The sequence below is a fragment of the Panthera pardus genome, unplaced genomic scaffold, assembly GCF_024362965.1.
Source record: "Panthera pardus isolate Hobbes unplaced genomic scaffold, ASM2436296v1 HiC_scaffold_17, whole genome shotgun sequence".
Lineage (NCBI taxonomy): Eukaryota > Metazoa > Chordata > Mammalia > Carnivora > Felidae > Panthera > Panthera pardus.
Genome location: NW_026526732.1, coordinates 149,622,972 through 149,640,483, shown reverse-complemented (window position 1 = coordinate 149,640,483; position 17,512 = coordinate 149,622,972). Strand labels below are relative to the sequence as shown.

Below are 17,512 nucleotides of genomic sequence, written 5' to 3'. Positions count from 1 at the left end.
GCTTTATCACGTGGGGAGTAATCTAAGGAAGTAGACTGAGGCCCCTGGGGTTCGGTGGTCCAGAATTCAAATGTTAAGCCTCCCCTCTCCCCACCCACTTCAGTTATCTGAGGGCTCTTCATGGCATCCACTGTTCTTTATGCAGGAAGAAGGGGAAGGGGGAAGTGGTGGTAGAGGCCAGTCAACAGAGTCCCTAGTGGCCTTGGCCAGGAAGGGGGAGTCCTTTGTCTCCAGGGTGTGGGAGGTGGGGCTAAGTGCCCCCTATTTGCATTCAAGGAGGTTGTTACCTTAACTGAACAGACTTGTTTTCCAGGAGACTAACTGTCCTAGTGGATCCTGGAAGGTGAGGTTCAGAACCATCCAGCTGGAGCATGCTCCACACTCCCCACCCTGTTTGCCCCCTGGGATGGGACAGAGGAACAGAGTGCCAGTATCAACTCTCCAGTGTTTGCTAAAGGTGGAGCATTCTGGAGCTGTGGCCACCTCTTCTCTTTTGACCCCAATTATCAGGTATATCACCTGACAAGTCTCAGATCACCCTTCCAGTGGAGACTCAGTATGCCCCCACTGAAGGAGCTGGTGAGCTGGTGAGGGCAGACAGCCCCTGCCCAGAGACTGAGGAGGAGCTTCATGCCCTGGGGTTCCAGGAGACACTGATATTAGCCAGAAGCTATCTAGGATATCAGAACATTGTTGCTTGCCCACGTTGAGCTTGTTCAAAACAGAGGACCAAGGAGGGTAACCCTGGGAACGTTTCAGCTAAAAGAGGTTTCCCAAGAAGAAGGTGGCCAGGCAACAAACTGACAGGTGGGAGGAAAACTCATTCTGTTCCATGAAGTCTGAGGATTGGAAATAGGACAGAAGTTACAGGAAGCCAATTTCCTCGGGTTCAACTTAGGGATTTTCTTCTAATAGCGTCCAGAAAGGTGAAGTGTGGCTCTGGGAAGCCTCAGTCCCTGGCAGGCCCTGTCACTGAACTGCAACAGATGCGTGAGAGTGACAAAGGCACGGTGAAGAGGTGTGCAGGGTTTGCCGCAGAAGACATGGGGAGTGGGCTGTTCCTCACTCCCCCTTGGAACAGCAAGAGCTGAGTAAGGAAAACTGGTGATACTTAAGGTGAAGCCATGCAGGTTGGAGCTGGAAATCTGTAGAAGAGCCAAGTAGGGGAAATCAGGTACTAGAAAACACTTTGTAAGTGAAAGCTCTGGAGCTCTTAGCAAAGAGGGGGCAACCGTGAGCTCCTACAGTGGCTGCAGGGTTATGCAGGAAGGACTGGGGCGCGGGCTGGGGAGGCTGCACATGTGATACTACTAGACACACTAGCCAATGGGGAGGCTTGGGGACCCACGGCATGAGGACAGCTCAGGTTGGGGGCTGGAGGCCTGGGAGAACAGCAGGGATGGGGAGGGTTAAGTTGGCCGGCTGGAGTCGGGTTCCCCAAAGCCCAGCTCTTTGCAGCTTCAGCTGTCCCCACTACCGGCCCCAGGCTCCTGGACACTTGGAAAGTCACACAATTAGCCAGCCTGTAGAAAAAATACCTTTTTATTAATTATTAGGAATAATCCATTCACTGAATGCGGGGTATATGTTGGGGAAGGTTAGGTACTGCCAGATGGATGAGGGGAAACGTGCAATAGGGCAGTGAGAAGGGGGACAGCCCCCCACTTTCCACAAACTATAAATAGCAACGTGAACACAGAGAATCACAAATAAGAAGAGCCTTCCTCATGTCTCCTCCTATCCCACTCTTTCAGAATGAGTCCCACTGTGGTCCCTAGAGGTGCCAGGGCATCTGGAAGTTCGGGGCCGGGAGCGGGGTGCAGTGCGTGGCCTCGAAGTTGTGCAGATACTTCTGAGCCTGAAGGAAGAGGGCAGGACAGGTGGGGTGCAGAGCACCGCAGTATACAGCACCCCCAAACACCTCCACAGCCTCTGAAACCACCTCCCATACCCTACAAGCTGCCACTTCCAATGCTTACATGGTATCCCCTGTCTCCAAGCCCCCTGGCCATCCCGGCACCCCCTTCCTGTCCGCCACCCCTCAGCTCACCAGAAACAAGGCCAGCTGCCGCCTTCCGTCTGCACTCATGTCCTCCCCTGTGGAGAAGAGCCGTTCACACATGAGCCATACATCTGGGTATTCATCCTCCTTCCTGGCTTCTTCCCAACACCCCCTCCTGCCACAGGACGTCCTTACCCACACTCCAGGGGAAGTCAGGCCCGTGCTCTGCCTGGTAGGAGCGGAGGACGGACAGGCACCAGTCCTCCTCTACCTCCCAACGGCTATAAATCGAGGCTGCTCAGGGAGAGAAAGGAGGGCTTGTCAGTGACCTGGCCCGGCCAGGCCCCCACCCAAAGGCCTCACCGCGTCCCCCTGCACCTTCCTCCAGCTGTGAGGAGGCTTCCAGCCACTGCCTCACCACTCGAAGACCCTCCTCTGCCATTACACGGGGATACCTACAGAGGGAGCACCAGGACCAGAGGTCAGGACCCAATTCTCTTCACTCCTCATCCCTAAACCCTCTTCCCTCCCTCCCTTGCCACGCCAGTGTCAGTAAACACATGCACACACACACACACGCACGCACATACACTCCCGCTTACCGATACTGTAGGAGCTTCAGCAGGAGGTCATTGCCTCGGTTGGACATGATGTCCTCAGGAACCCTGGGGGTGAGAACAGTGTACACTGGAGGGGCTGGAGGTTGGGGAGGAAGGGTCTGGATACCTAGGTTTCTGGTGGGCAGAGGTGGGAAGGGCAACTTCCTAGCTACATCTGGGATCTAGGAGGGCAGAGGCTCCCAGGCACTCACGTGGTGGTGATGATCTCATCCTTGGTTCTGCGGATCAGCAACACAGGGCCCTGGTACCTTCAGAGGACAGTGTGGTGCTCAGAGGGAGAGGGGACAAGTGGCCACCCCACCCTTGCACTGGCTGCAGCCTAACCCCCTACTATAGCAGGGCCCCACAGGCTAGCCCTTCACTCAGGGGTGAGAAAATATTTAAGAACAGGCATGGCCCACATTCTGGCCTTACTGGGAGATCTGCTTGAATACCCAGCAAAGCCTGTACAGTGGGGAAGTGGGGAAGGGAGTTACACGCCGGTTACTGGCCTGCCCTCACCTGCACAGCTGTTCTGCGTTGTTCAGATTGAGATGCTGCCTCACGGTCCTGGTCACAAGGCCCCCTAGAGTGGGATCAGAGTGACGGGATGGCAGAGACAAAGCCCTTGCACAACATATAGTTCCCCACTGTTCACAAAGAAAACTAAGGCCCCAGACAGGGGAGCCCTCCTGCTTTTCATCCCGTTGGGTGACCCACTCCCCACCTACATAAAAAGGAACCATCTCCAGTTACAATAGTTCCCAGTTCCAGCCCACCCCTTCCCTGGAAAGGCAGGCCTGGGAGCTGCACTCACTCCAGCTATCTGGCATAACCTTCAAGGCCAAGGGCACCAAGTCATCAAAGGAGGCATCCAGGATCACGGCACTAATGTCTGGGTAGGACATGGCTGCCCATGTGGCTGGTACCAGAACAAGGAAGAAAGGTGAGGACCGAGGGGCTCCTGCCCACCACCCCATCTTTGTCCCATTGACCCTACAGGCTGACACAATCATCTCTACTAGGTTAGCCCCAGGTCCCCCTTAACCCCTCACTTCACTTGGCCAGGGCACTGTATGGAGAAGACGGAGAGAGAATATCAAAGTGCATCGAAGACCACGTGCAGAGGAAAACTTCACTTCCCTGATCTCCCCCCTCCAGGACCCTGGTCTGCTTCTTTTCATAATGGGCATAAGGTAGAAGGAAATGTGAACGTATACAAATAGGATACCATCTTCCAGACACACGCAGATATCCCTCCTCCGTCCTCTCCTCCCTTAAGCCTCTACCCCACTGCTGGGCCCTCAGGGCATTTCCCTACTGCTCTTTGAGGGGCTGGGGGTGGCATAATTTGCCCAGGGTCGGGGTAGGCTGGTACCAGTGAAGCCACCGATGGACCAGGCATAGATGATGATGTCCTGGGGCTGGAAGCCCAGGCGGTGGATGGCAAACTGGACCACCACATCCATGGCATTGGCCTCATTCTGAGGAAATGGCACCCCCTGCAGGAAGAAGGGCAAACGCAGGAATGGATTAGCACCAGAGGCTGGTTCATGGGCCACTTGCACGCTTCCAGCACAGAGCTACCCTACAAGAGACAGAGGGTGCAGAAGAGAAGGGTGGCGAGAGGGCCCGCACTCTCCAGAAATGCCACTTCTCACTGTGGGGTGGCGTCATGGTTCCCTGCCCTTGGCACCCAGGTGACAGATGAGTGAGAGCCACCAGAGAAATATACGCCCCTTTTCCTAATTCCAGTGGCTGACCAGAGGGAGACAGACCATAACCATAAATTCAGGAAAAGAAAGGGATTTCAGAGTGTCTCACCGTGCTTCCAGCAAAGCCTGGATGATTCCAGCCCAGGACAGAATATCCAGCTGCAACACAGGAGGAGGAGGAGGGGCTATGACCTTGTGGCCCACACCTCCCCCACCTCCAGCCCCGGGGGGAAAGACCAACACAACATGGAAGCTCTAAACAACCCCAAATTTAGAGGTGAGTAACTCCAAGCTTTCTCAGAATGGGGAGATGACACCAGAGGTTCTGAGGCAGCAGAAGGGAGAGATGTGATTATGTCATGGGGACAGAATGAAGGCCATAATGTTAGGGACACAGCCCAAAGGGAGGGAATGTAAGGTTGGCAAAGCGAATGGGGAGTAAACTCCCCCCCAAATGTGAGAATTTCAAACCTCACTCAGATAAGGTGATCTGGCCCAGGGAAGTTATACTGGTGTGGGAAGGTGGGGACATTCCATTCCGAAGGGCAGAGACGAGTATTGTGCCCTGGGCCTACCTTCCAGAGGTGTAGAAATGCAGCCCACCTCATAGAAGCCTGCGTTCCCCTCACAGCAGATCACCTACGGAAGGAAGCAGGAAGGAGGGCTGTGAAGGAGCCAAGCTGGGACTGAAAATCCCCCGTGTGGCAGGACGTGGGAGCTTTACAGGGAAGAGGAAAGGGTCTGTTGTCTTCAACGGGAAAAGAAACTTCTAATTTTACAAGGTGCATGAGAGGCAGAGTGGATGCAAAAGCTTAGCAAACTGAGGAAGACGAACTGCTCGACCACTCAGCAGTGTCGTTTTCCTTGGAAGACCACCGGGGGACAGCTCTCAGAAATGGGGCTATGGATATTTTTTTCCTTTCTAGTTTTTGGGTCTATTTTTTTCATGACTGTTTCTTTTGTGTGGCATGCCAATCACTTTCCATCTCTGGGCCCCAGACTTAGAGTCAGATAAACTTTAATTTCATGGGGCCCCGAGCCCAAACTCAGAGATGGTGGAGCTTGCATGGATTCTCATAGCAGCTGGGCAGTGCCGGAACCAGGAGTCAGCTCCCTGGACTGCTGACTCAGTGCTCTTTCCATGGCTCCCTCATGGAGGCAGGATATACTGGAGGCCAGGCTACCTGGGTTCAAATCCCAGCTCTCTCACTTACTGTGTGGTCTGGGAAAATTATCCCAGGCTCAGTTTCATCATCTGTAAAATGGGCTCTCCTAAAAATAGTACCTCTTCTACAGGGTTGTTTTGAGGATTAAATATATGCCTTCTATGTGATAAATGCTAAGTGGTGACTATTACAAGATTACTTTTTGGTCCTTGAATGTCAACTCCTACTTCATCTATTTCCCTGTGGTAGGGTTTTCCTATGGCAACATGTCTTGAGGGTGGGGTGGGAGATGGGATTATCCCCAGATGTACTTCTTAGGGCTGCTGTAGAACTGAGGTCCCCAGAACCTCCACTGCTCTCCCCACACCACTTTTGGGCTGGGCTCCCTGCTCCCTCTCACCAGCTTCTGTCCCTGAGGCTCAGCCGTCCCCCGCCGGTCCACAAACATGGTGTCAATCTCGTTGCCATCGCAGGCCAGCAGCTTTGCCCGGCGCCCGTTGCACTGAGTGGGGGAGATGTTGTGAGGGGCAGGAGGTCACATCCCTGGTAGGGGGAGAAGGACCATCGGGGGTGGGGTGGGGGCAGGGGCCTCACCTCTTCCACCAGCCGGGCCTGGCCCTGCAGCAGCATGGGCATGAGGGCCTTCTGGAGCAGGTACACTGAGCCTGGATATAGCATCCGGCGCCCCAGAGTGTGCGCCACCAAGTAGCTGTGGGGAACATGGGGTTAACAAACCCTTGACCTCAGTAGGACCCAGGGATTATCCTAGCCCTAGCACTCAGAGACTCTGGGGCCTGCTTCACCCCTGACCTTTACAGTTTTGTTTCTTGACCTTTACAGCTTTGTTCTCCTCTTTCAGGACATAATGAAGTAATATATGTACCAGGCTGGTGTTCTTCAAAAATTTTTTTACTACAACCTTTATAATATGCACATTTTATATTGTGGCCCAGTACACACATCTATATTTATAATATTGAAAATTTTAGGAGATAATATTTTCTATATGCGATAAATAATTCTTATTAATTAAAAGAGAGGGAGATACAGAATCGGAAGCAGGCTCCAGGCCGGGAGCTGTCAGGACAGAGCCTAACGTGGGGCTGGAACTCACAGACCGCGAGATCATGACCTGAGCCAAAGTCAGCCGCTTAACCAACTGAGCCACCCAGCGTCCCTATTCTTTTTAATTTTTAAATGTTTATTTATTTATTTAGAGAGAGTGCGTGCACAGGTGGGGGAGAGAGAGAGAGAGAGAGAGAGAGAGAGAAGCAGAGAGAGAGAGAGAGAGAGAGAGAGACAGGGAGAGAGAGAATCGCAAGCAGGCTCCACACTCAGCGTGGAGCCTGACACGGGGCTTGATCTCACGACTGTGAGATCATGACCTGAGCCAAAATCAAGAGTCAGATACTCAGCCAACTGAGCCACACACGGACCCCAAAGCAAAGTTATTATTAACTATGATTCTGTTAATGTATAAATGCAACTTATTTAAAGGCCCCCTGTAATACTTTAAAAAATGACAGCTGTAATTCACTCGATTTCAAGATTCATGAATGGACGGTAGTTTGAAATACACCACACTAGACTGCAGACTCCACCAGGGCAGAGACCTGACTGTTCTGTTCTGCAATATGCCCTATTCTGCCACGTAGCAGGTGGCTAGAGCCTGACAAAGAGGGGCTTAATAAATATTTACTGAACAAATGCACTAATCTAGACAGATAAGCTGTGGTAGGTATCTGAAAAAGACAATTAACCATTTCCAGTTAATCCTGAAATAGGATTTGTCCCCAGAAAAAAACAGGTATGTACCACCCTGTCCAGCATCCCCTCAAAACCGCAAATTTGGTTTGTCCCTCTGACCAATCGTCACCCAGGCAACACTGATCACTAAATCCATCCCTTTCCTTGGTATCTTGGAACTGCCTCCCAGCCCCCAACAATAGAAAATTGCCACAGCATCTGCTCTACTGTAAGGGAGGAAGGCTTACTGTTGTCACTTCTGACATCATCAGTAGCCACAACTTGGGCTTTGCTGTCAAGTACCCAGGCAAAGTAGTAACCCTTCTGAATATGTTACTCTACTTAATATACCAATCCTATAAAGTGCGTTATTCATGGATGCAGAAATTGTAGCTTGCTTAAGGCAGAAGAATCTAGGAGTAGAGAGGCCAGGTCAGGGGCACAGCTGTCACCAGATGCCACTCCAGCTAAGGCTATGTGTCTCCACCACACTCTCAACCTCATTGTTCTCTCTCAGCCTCGTTAGAAGGGCTTTTGTGGGGTGTCTGACTGGCTTAGTCGGTAAAGCATGTGGCTCTTGCTCTTGGGGTTGTGAGTTCAAGGCCCATGTTGGGTGTAGAGCTTACTTAAATAAGTTTTAGCAGCACCTGGATGTCTCAGTCAGTTAAGCGTCTGTCTTTGGCTCAGGCCATGATCTTGCCATTCGCGGGTTCGAGCCCCACACTGGGCTCTCTGCTGTAAGCACTGAGCCCACTTTGGGACCTCTGTCTTTTCCTCTCTCTGCCCCTCCCCAGCTCTCTCTCTCAAAAATAAATAAACATTTATAAACAAGTAAATTAATTAATTAAAAATAATAATAATAAAATAAAAGAGCTTTTGTGTCAGACAGAATTATTAATATCCCAACCCTTCATTCACCATCTGTGAGACTACACCTCCCTGAGCCTCTTTTCTTCACATATAAATGTAGATTAAAAACCATCACAAATAATACAAAATACATAGCACTAGGCCCAATAAATGGCAGCTATTTTATCCATAGCACCCAGTCCTGGAGTCCTCACCCGATGTCCCCTCCACCCCAGATGGCCTCTCTTCCCTGCTGCTTCTCACCTGGTGATCTGACAAGGCAGCTTCTTGACCCGGTTGAGGAGAGTGTCTGCTGTCCCCCGATGCAGGGGCTCTGGGCGAAGCAGGGCCACGCCCTGGCGGGAAGGGCCCCCTCGAGACTCCTTCCTGAGGATGGAAAGATGTAGGGGAGGTTGGAGTCAGAAGCAGCAAGCTGAGGTCCAGGAATTAGGAGATGGCACTGGAAAGGAGGCCCTGGGGCCCAAGATGGGGACGGAGGTGTGGGACAGGACAGAGCAGGATGGAGTGAAAGAACTGGGGCCTCACCGGCTGCTGGGCTCTTCCCAGTGGAAGTCCACTGGCCAGCTCTTGAAGTCAAAGTTGTAGTTGGCGAGCTGCCTCTGTGGTGGGCAGGGAGAGAAAGAGGAGGGGAGGAAAAGGGAAACTAAGAAATTGGGGCAGGCCCACCTACCCACCCTTGGCACCCTCATCCACAGGACTGGCCCCCACACATCATAGGGAGACAAGTCGAGGTCAACACACTCCTAGTTCATAGAGGGTAAGCTCTGTCACAGCCAGAAAAATCAGGCAAGAGAGGATACCCTATCAGGTATCAAAACTGGCCTGTCTGCTTCCAGAAGAACTACTCAACACTCTTTGCTTTTCCAAAATATAAAACTGACCCACCCCAAGAAGGGGTGGCTGGAGGTGCTGGTGCTTTTGAGGGAGGAAGTGGGGGCGGGGTCTGTTGGCTGGTCATACCCCTTTCCCCCACCGGGTCCTTTACATGATGTTGCCCTAGAGGATCAAAATGACTGTCCTAAGGTTGGGTGAGAGGGAACAAGGGAAAGTAATGTCTACAGTGAGTGGTTCCTTTGCATTGGAATCACCTCCTGAACGAAGCCCTCTCTGCTCCATCCTCACAGCCACCTGCCTTCTCTCACCTTCGGCAGCCATGGGCTGGTGATGCCAGCCAGGCTATCGATGCCTCCAGTCACCCCACGAAGTCTGTCCACGCGCTCTCTGAGGGTGGCGGGAGCTGTGTCTGACTCTCTGCTGTACCCCCTCCCTCACCCTAAGCGCTCCCCAGTGCTCTATTTTGAGAGCTCTTTTTATTTTCTGTCACAGGAAATTTTTTTGACATTTTCAAAAATAACTTGACTAAGGAAGAACAACAGAAACACTGTAAAAAAATGTAAATGGCAAAACAAAACAAAATGGAAGAAAAGCAAATTTCAAGCAGGCTTTGCTCAGACCAGGCCTCAAATCCAGACCCAGCCCCTTCCTTTGCTCTGTGACTCTGCTTGTCACTTAACCTCTTTTTTCCTGTTTCCTCAGAGGTATAATAATGCCACCTCGTGTGGCTATTGTGAGGATTGGGAAGGGCGTACGCAAAATGCCTCAGACAGCGGCGTGGTAGAGCATCATTACATAGCTCTGTAAACGGCGGCGTGGAACAACCAGTAACACAGTGATGGTAGGGTCACAGCTCTTTGATCCCAGGAATCCCTAACAGGGAAGAGCTTTATAGGGCCCCAAAGCCCCTTCTCAAAGATAATCACACTCCAGCACCAGCTGGGCTGGCACAACTCCAAGGACACTATGCCCTGGCTTTTCTCCCTCCTGGCGCCACGCTGTGCTTCTGGGCACAACAGTGGACACACCTGTCCATCTTGACCCATCCCTGAACAAAACTAGCATGGTGTTCAATGCACACAGCCAAAATAAACAACTCTTACAGAACCGAGCTGCTGTGACAGAGAGAAGACCCCCTTCTAAGATGTGGAATATTTCCACATCTAGACAATTCTTACAGATGGAGGGGAGAAGGGTAGAGGATTGTTCTAGTGGAACATCCCGTTAGAAGTGGTAGGGAGGAAAATTCTCTGGGTGGACAGTTCACTTGCACAGGGGAGAAGGGCTATAGCAATGTGCAAGCAAAAACCTACTGCCATAGATGGCAACACAACTCGCCCTGACAGAAGCTGGTACCCAGTGCTCTGGAGAGGCAGCTGAGAAAGCTGCTGCCAGGGCACCTGTCTGGCACCTTTCCTGGGACCCCTTACCTTGTTTTCTGCAGAGTGGTTCCTATGTGTTGCCTCCAAGATGGTGATGAACTGCCGGTACTGGGGGTTGGTCCAGCGGCCGATGCCTGGTAGAGAGAGGATAGGAGACAGTGTTAGGAAAACTGGGAAGAGCAAGCTGAGTAAGTTTCAGGAAGAGGATTGGAGATGGGCACGGAGAAGGCCCTGGAAAGGGAAGTGGGAGGGAAAGGAACAGGTGGCCCAGGGTCTGGGGAAATAGGAGAGTTGAGCTGACCCCCTTCCTCCATATCTAGCAACTGGCTTCAGTGTTCTGCTACCCAGCTTCTTCAGTTTGTTTCTTTATAGGTTGGCAACCCTCAACATTCCAGAATGTTCACTTTGCTAGTCATGCAACCTTACTGTTGCATGCAACACACCGTCATGCAACCTTACTGTTCACCCTTGTGAACACTGGTCTCTTTTTTCCCTGCCACCCTTCTTCACTGCTTGCTTTCCATCTCTCTTCTGTATAGTCTAACTCCCTGTCATCTGGCCTCATGGCTCCTGCTCTTGCCCCGTAATCACTTCCTCACCGAATCCGAAGTCTCCTTCCTCCATCCCCACTCTCTTGCAACTATGCCTCTCTGCACTATTCCTGTCCCCTGAGACTCCTTCTCCTCTGCTTCCTGGGCCCATCTTTGCCACCTTCTGAATCCTGGACCACTCCTCCCCTGCCTCCATTCTACTTCCCTCTCTGAAATAAGAGCCATCCTCAACACTGCACTCATTCCTCTCTTCACCTGGCCCTTTGGCGATCACATCTGCTCTCCCTTCACTGCCAAGGAGTCTCAAACCCTGACTTCTCTGCTTCCGTTGACCCGAAAGGTGTCATATGCCAGGCCCTGTCCTGACATGGGAGATAGCAGGAAACAAGACACACAGGTCCCAGCCCGGAGAGCTAGTACTTTGGCTGGGGGTGGGGTGGGGCTGGAGAAAGACAATAAGCAAGCAAACAAGAACATTTCAGAGAGGATTAAGTGATATAAAGAAGAAAACCAGAATCAACTAGAATGCTATTATTATCAAGGGTAGAGACCCCAGACAATACTAAGAATGAAGGAAGGTGCAGAATGATTTGTATAATGTGATGCCATTTGTGTCAAAAAGGCAAAATGCACAAATGAATGGCTATATATGGTTTATGCTTACCATATTTCATAGATTCTAAAATGCATTGTTTTTCACATTTGAAAACTGAAATTGGAATGTATTTTACAATTCCTAACAGCTTAGATTTGATCAAATGAGGTATATCTTTCATAAAAGGATAAAAATGTGGACCAGGAAAGAAACCACACCAAGTGACAATGGTTACCTCTGGGGAAAGAGGAACACAGAAGTGGGGAAGATTCCAACAGAAATGCCAACTCTGAATGCAATGCTTCAGAACTTTATTGACAAGGGGCGCCTGGGTGGCTCAGGCGGTTAAGTGTCTGACTTCAGCTCAGGTCATGATCTTGCGGTCCGTGAGTTCGAGCCCCGCGTCGGGCTCTGTGCTGACCGCTCAGAGCCTGGAGCCTGTTTCAGATTCTGTGTCTCCCTCTCTCTCTGACCCTCCCCCATTCATGCTCTGTCTCTCTCTGTCTCAAAAATAAATAAACGTTAAAAAATTAAAAAAAAAAAAAAAAAAAAAGAACTTTATTGACAAAAAGTATGTGAAGCTACATGACAGAATATAAGCATTTTAGTTCATGACACTTTGTTCTCTGGACTTCTCTATATTTAATTTATGTACCCAAATTAAGAATAAATAAAATTTGGGCTGCCTGGGTGGCTCAGTTGGTTAGGCATCCAACTCATGATCTCATAGTTCTTGAGTTCAAGCCCCACATCAGGCTCTCTGCTGTCAGCACAGAGCCCACTTCGAGATCCTTGGTCTCCCTCTCTCTGCCCCTCTCCCACTCATTCTCTCTCTCTCCCTCTCAAAAAAAAAAACAAAAAACAAAAAAAACCCAAAACTTAAATAAATATGTAAAATTTAAAAATAAGACAAAACCCAGGACTGGAAGCTACTTTTAGGAGAGGTGGTCAGGGAACGCCTCTCTGATGAGGGAGCCCACCCCAATGGAGATCAGGAGGCAGGACATCGAAGGCAGAAGGTCCCCGCCCCAGGCTGGATATGACTGCAGCCATGCAGCTCCTAGCCTACCACCTCTCTCCAAGCATCCCCTCACCCAGTTTTCTTCACATGCATCTGCCGAGGGGCAATGATTTGGACTGTATTTTTAAGTTGTGAGATATAACATACGTGTGTCCAATATATATCCAGTTTAAAAAATACGAAGCAAACATTCCTGTGACCATCACCCTAGTCAAGGAAGAGAACAAAGTCACGTCCCTCCAGGAGCCCTCCCTATCCTGTTCCCTCCCTCTCCCAGGTAATCACTCTCCTGACTTTCAAGATAAGCATGCCTGTGTTTTGCCACTTCTATATGCGTCCCTCTTGAACTTTACATAAGTAGAAACACACTGCATACATCATTTGTTAGTCTTCTTCTTTTAAAAAAAATTTTTTTTAATGCTTATTTATTTTTGACAGAGAGAGAGAGACAGAGCATGAATGGGCTAGGGTCAGAGAGAGAGGGAGATACAGAATCTGAAACAGGCTCCAGGCTCTAAGCTGTCAGCATAGAGCCGACGCAGGGTTCGAACTCATGGACCGCGAGATCATGACCTGAGCCAAAGTTGGACGTTTAACCGAGTCAGCCACCCAGGCGCCCCTTGGTAGTCTTCTTCTTGCATTCAACATTACAATTGTGAGACTCATCTGTGTTGCTGAATGTAGCTTCAATTTGTTCATTTGCATTGCTGTATTGTGTTCTGCCCTAGAACGAGACTCCCTGCCATCCTACTATTTGTGGCCATGGACTTGTTTCCAGTTTTGGATTATTACAAACATATATACGGACATATGTGGAATTATTGTAGGGTATATGCATCTCTTCTAGATAATAGCAAAGTGTTCTGCCAATTAGCTTTTCCTACTTACAACCACGCCCTTTAAGAAAAAGATCATGCCTTCAACATTCCCAATTATTCCCCCTCAGGGCCCAACACAAAACTGTATCTGCAGAAGTGACTTCATAAATATTTACCCAGTGAGGGATAGATCCAAACCAGGCTCCCTCTCAACCTACCTCGGAGGCAGGCCACTCCTGCCAGGAGTAGCAGCAGTGTCCCCGCATAGTGAGAAAACGGCACCACTTTGGACAAGCTCAAGTAACCTGGGAGGGGAGAGGCATCACATGAGAAGCTCTCCCCACTGCCCCAACCCCCACCCCATACCCTCTCTTTGGGACAGCCATGCCCTCTGAGGAAGAAGACGCCTGATGGAAGAGGGAAGCCAAGCCATCCTCTCAGTTCCCCTCTCCTCTTTAGGGGGGGTCAGCTCAGCTGCCAACAACCTGCCCACCACCTTTGAAACCACACTGACCTTTCCTGTATAAGTAGAAGAAGGCGAAGGGAGAGGAGTAATAAGAGATGGACCAGAAGACTGAAGCCTGCAGCAGAGAGATGGGGACAAGCAATCAATACACACACACACACACACAGGTCTGCCATTTCCAGGCCTAACCTCTGAGCAAAGTGGATAACCTGAGGGAGATCATATCAAGTACCTATTCTGTGCATGACACAGTAGGTGCTTAATATTTGTTGAAAGGCAATGTATCAGAGCATAACAGAGGCTGGTAAAATTAGGTACGGGTTCTGTTTTCTTCCTCATCTCCAGACATAATTTCATCACATTGAAAGGCCAGTTTCTCTTTCTACTCAAGTTAATCAAGCCTTTTCACTCAGCCCACTCAGGACAGCGCTTGGCCTGGTCCCTAAGAGATGCACAAACGTCACCATAGGAACCCTGCCAGAGAAAACAGCTGTCTTTGCAGCCAAAGGGGTTAGTTGCCAGGGAGGACAGGTCACTGGGGACCACAGGACTCAGCACCTGCAGATGGTCCCGAAAGTAAGCACAGTTTCCTCAGGGCTCAGGTTGCCCCAGAGAAAAAAAATGCACACACCAAAGGGGACTGCCAAGTGTGTGCACTTGACAGCACGTCCGTCCGTGTGTGTGTTGAAGTCTCTTGCAGAGCCCAGAACATCCCCCACCCCCAGGGGCACTGCCTTCTCCCAAGCTGCGGGTGAGAAAATTCGGGAGGGCAAGTGGGTCGGAAAAGATGCAGTAGTCCCAGATGGCAGGGCAGACGTACCAGTGCCAGGATGCTGTCCGCATGCTTCTCCAGGGCACGGGGTTGATAGTATGTATCCTGCCAAAGCAGATGGCTGTGTCAAGGGCCGTGTCCATTGACAAGTCCTTCCCTTCTCTTTTGAAAGCCCTGATTCGTGTCCTCTGGTTCTAGCCTTCAAAGCTATCCCTCCTGGTACATCCCTGTCTCCCACAGAAGCCCCTCTTCCCACCCCCACCCCCACTCCAAACCTCATTTCCTACCCCAGACGGTGAGAACATACGGGGCTGGACTTGGGAGCAAAAGTGAAAACATCACTGGATGATTTCTGCTCCCAGTTTCAGATGGGTTGTGGGCATGTGCATATGGGGAGAGGGGTTAGAGCAGCAGAAAGGAAAGGCACCATAACAACTTTAAGAGGGAAAGAACAAAAATAACAGTGGGGTGATTAAAGAAGAGAATGTGGCTGAGGGTGGACGGTTTGTAGGACAGTAAACATAATCTGAGACTACCAATAAAAAGGTGGAGACCGTGTAGGGGCACAACCTACCACCACCCTCAGCTTTCACGAATGCAAGGACCCTGGGGTCTCCAAAGTAGGTTGGGCGGTTGGGTGGGGGGCAGCGGGTCCGTGACATATTCAAGTCATGTTGAAATTCAAGGCCAGGGTAAAGGGAAGATAAAACAGAACCAGGGAAGGCACCTAGCAGGAAGAAATCGAGAGTTTGACGGCAAAATCATCCAGCTCTCGAATCCGCGCAGGGTCTCTTCCAGGACATAGAGTCAAATGGGACCAGCACGAACCACGACAGACAGGGTGGGGGGCCGCGAGAGGAAAAAGCAAGGAGTGGTAGTCGGAATGAGAAAGCGGTGGCAAACCACGATAAAGGAGGCAGCCAGTCCGCAGGCGTGACTTTAACCCAGGAAGCACAAAGAGCACTTCGCAGACAACTGGCTTGACAACCAGGCTCCCCCGATTTCCAATAATGGGCGCTTCTGGGGAGCAAAGGCCGCAAAGGGGTTTGGGCCGTACCATGTTTTTGACCAGGGGAGAACTCGACTCACCCAGGAGCTGGAAGGGGGGGTAGTGACTGAAGTTGGAGTCTCGGGGACGCCGGACGGGGCCCTTTCCGAGTCTCTTTCCCGGTAGATTTTGTAGAGCCGGGGGCCTAGGACGCAGCTCAGCAGCTTCGCCATGGCCCCCGCTCGGGCCGCTGCTCTCCCAGCAGCAGGTCCCCCTGCTGGCCCCGCCCTTCCCCGGCCTCTAAGGTATTGCGTGCCCTTGACGTCAGCACGTACCGGCTCCGCCTCGTGCGGAGCGGAGACATTTTCCGCGCTGCCTGAGACGGGCTTCGGGCAATTGGACCTACGGGTAGAGCGATGGTCAGAAATTAGTTGGAGGCGTTTGGAACGCGGAGAGTTACAACTTTATCAGGTGTAGTCCAGTCACTTATTTCTGTCCCTTAATATTGGCAGACTCTCGAGCGAAGTGGGAACGAGAGGCAGGATTAGGAGCACTTGACCAGAGCAACGGAAAAGAAAAGGTGTCTAGGAATACATCAAATCAAAGAAATGCAAGATTTTATGAAAAGAATTACAGAAGTTTTTGAAAGAGGTAAACTGAAGGCTTGAGTAAGTGGAGAGCTACGTCGCAGTCATGGATATGGATAGGAGGACTCAGTATTGTTAACGTGTGTGAAATACTGCGCAGTCATGGATATGGATAGGAGGACTCAGTATTGTTAACGTGTGTGAAATACTGGTTTAAAAAATAAAGGATACATTATCGTTCTTAAGCGTAGATGAACCTCAAAACCGTAGTACTGACTGGAAAAAAGAAAGCCATAGATTACATACAACCTGACACCCCCGTTTCAAAAAGAAAATTTAATGGTCAAGTAAGTGCAAGATAAAGAGCAAATTTAGAATAGTGTAACACAGCATAGAGGATCTTTGAAATGGTAATACTGTTATTAAATAGACAGGTTTGTCTTTTCTTTGTACGTTACACCTACATTATATGTAAATTCTTTAGCTTTTTATTGCACTAAGCATATATACATAAAAGTGCACCATTTGAGTATATCGATGTAATCAGCATCCAGCTAATACCGGGGGCAGGGGGGACATGGATTAAATAGGTGATGGGGATTAAGGCATGCACTTGTTGGGATGAGTACCCTGTGATGCATGGAAATGTTGAATCAGTATATTGTACACCTGAAACTATTATAACACTGTATGTCAACCAACTGGAATTAAAATAAAAAAACATTAAAGTGGCTCCTGGGTGGCTCAGTCAGTTGACCGTACAACTTTGGCTCAGGTCATGACCTCACAGTTCACAAGTTCGAGCCCCACATCGGACTCGCTGCTGTCAGTGCAGAGCCAGCTTCTGATTCTCTGTAACCCCCCCACACCCCCCATCCCTCCCCTGTTCACGTGCTCTCTCTCTTCTCTCAGTAAAAAATAAAAATATAAAAATATATATGCCATATATACTACTTTAAAAGTAAATAACCTTTAAAAGTAAATAACACATTAAGAACTATTAGAGCTAGGGTGCCTGGGTGGCTCAGTTGTTAAGCATCTGACTTCAGCTCAAGTCATGATGTCATGATGTCGTGGTTTGTGAGTTTGAGTCCCACATCAGGTAAGCACAAGCCCTGCTTTGGGGGAACGCTGCTTCCCTGTTTCTCTTTCTTTCTCTCTCTCTCTCTGCTCCTCCTGTGATTCTCTTTCCCTACCCCTCACTCACTTGTGCTCTCTCTCTCTCTAAAAAAAAAAAAAAAAAAAAACCTCTTAGAGCTATATGAAGATCTGTTTTGAGAATCCTATCCTACCTGGGGTAGAGAGGTGAATTGGTGAATTCTGCAAACACTTGTTATTCTCTTCCTTTAATAGTAACGTAATATACTCATCAGGGGTTCAGAAGAGATGTGTGGTGTGCC

General features: G+C 50.0%; 1 protein-coding gene across 1 annotated transcript; it reads right to left on the bottom strand.

The window, feature by feature from the left end:
- Nucleotides 1–1,526: 1,526 nt before the first annotated feature.
- ABHD16A (abhydrolase domain containing 16A, phospholipase) lies at nucleotides 1,527–15,832 on the bottom strand. The gene is made up of 20 exons (XM_053905227.1): nucleotides 15,627–15,832; nucleotides 14,586–14,642; nucleotides 13,814–13,880; nucleotides 13,518–13,604; nucleotides 10,363–10,448; nucleotides 8,624–8,697; nucleotides 8,342–8,464; nucleotides 6,077–6,191; nucleotides 5,883–5,984; nucleotides 4,892–4,955; nucleotides 4,426–4,475; nucleotides 3,980–4,103; nucleotides 3,419–3,523; nucleotides 3,124–3,187; nucleotides 2,814–2,870; nucleotides 2,605–2,667; nucleotides 2,381–2,457; nucleotides 2,198–2,296; nucleotides 2,051–2,097; nucleotides 1,527–1,858 (listed from the first exon to the last, which is right to left on the bottom strand). Exons 1-20 carry the CDS (start codon nucleotides 15,756–15,758, stop codon nucleotides 1,775–1,777), a joined length of 1,677 nt encoding a protein of 558 aa, XP_053761202.1. The 5' UTR covers nucleotides 15,759–15,832; the 3' UTR covers nucleotides 1,527–1,774.
- Between the last annotated feature and the right edge of the window lie 1,680 nt (nucleotides 15,833–17,512).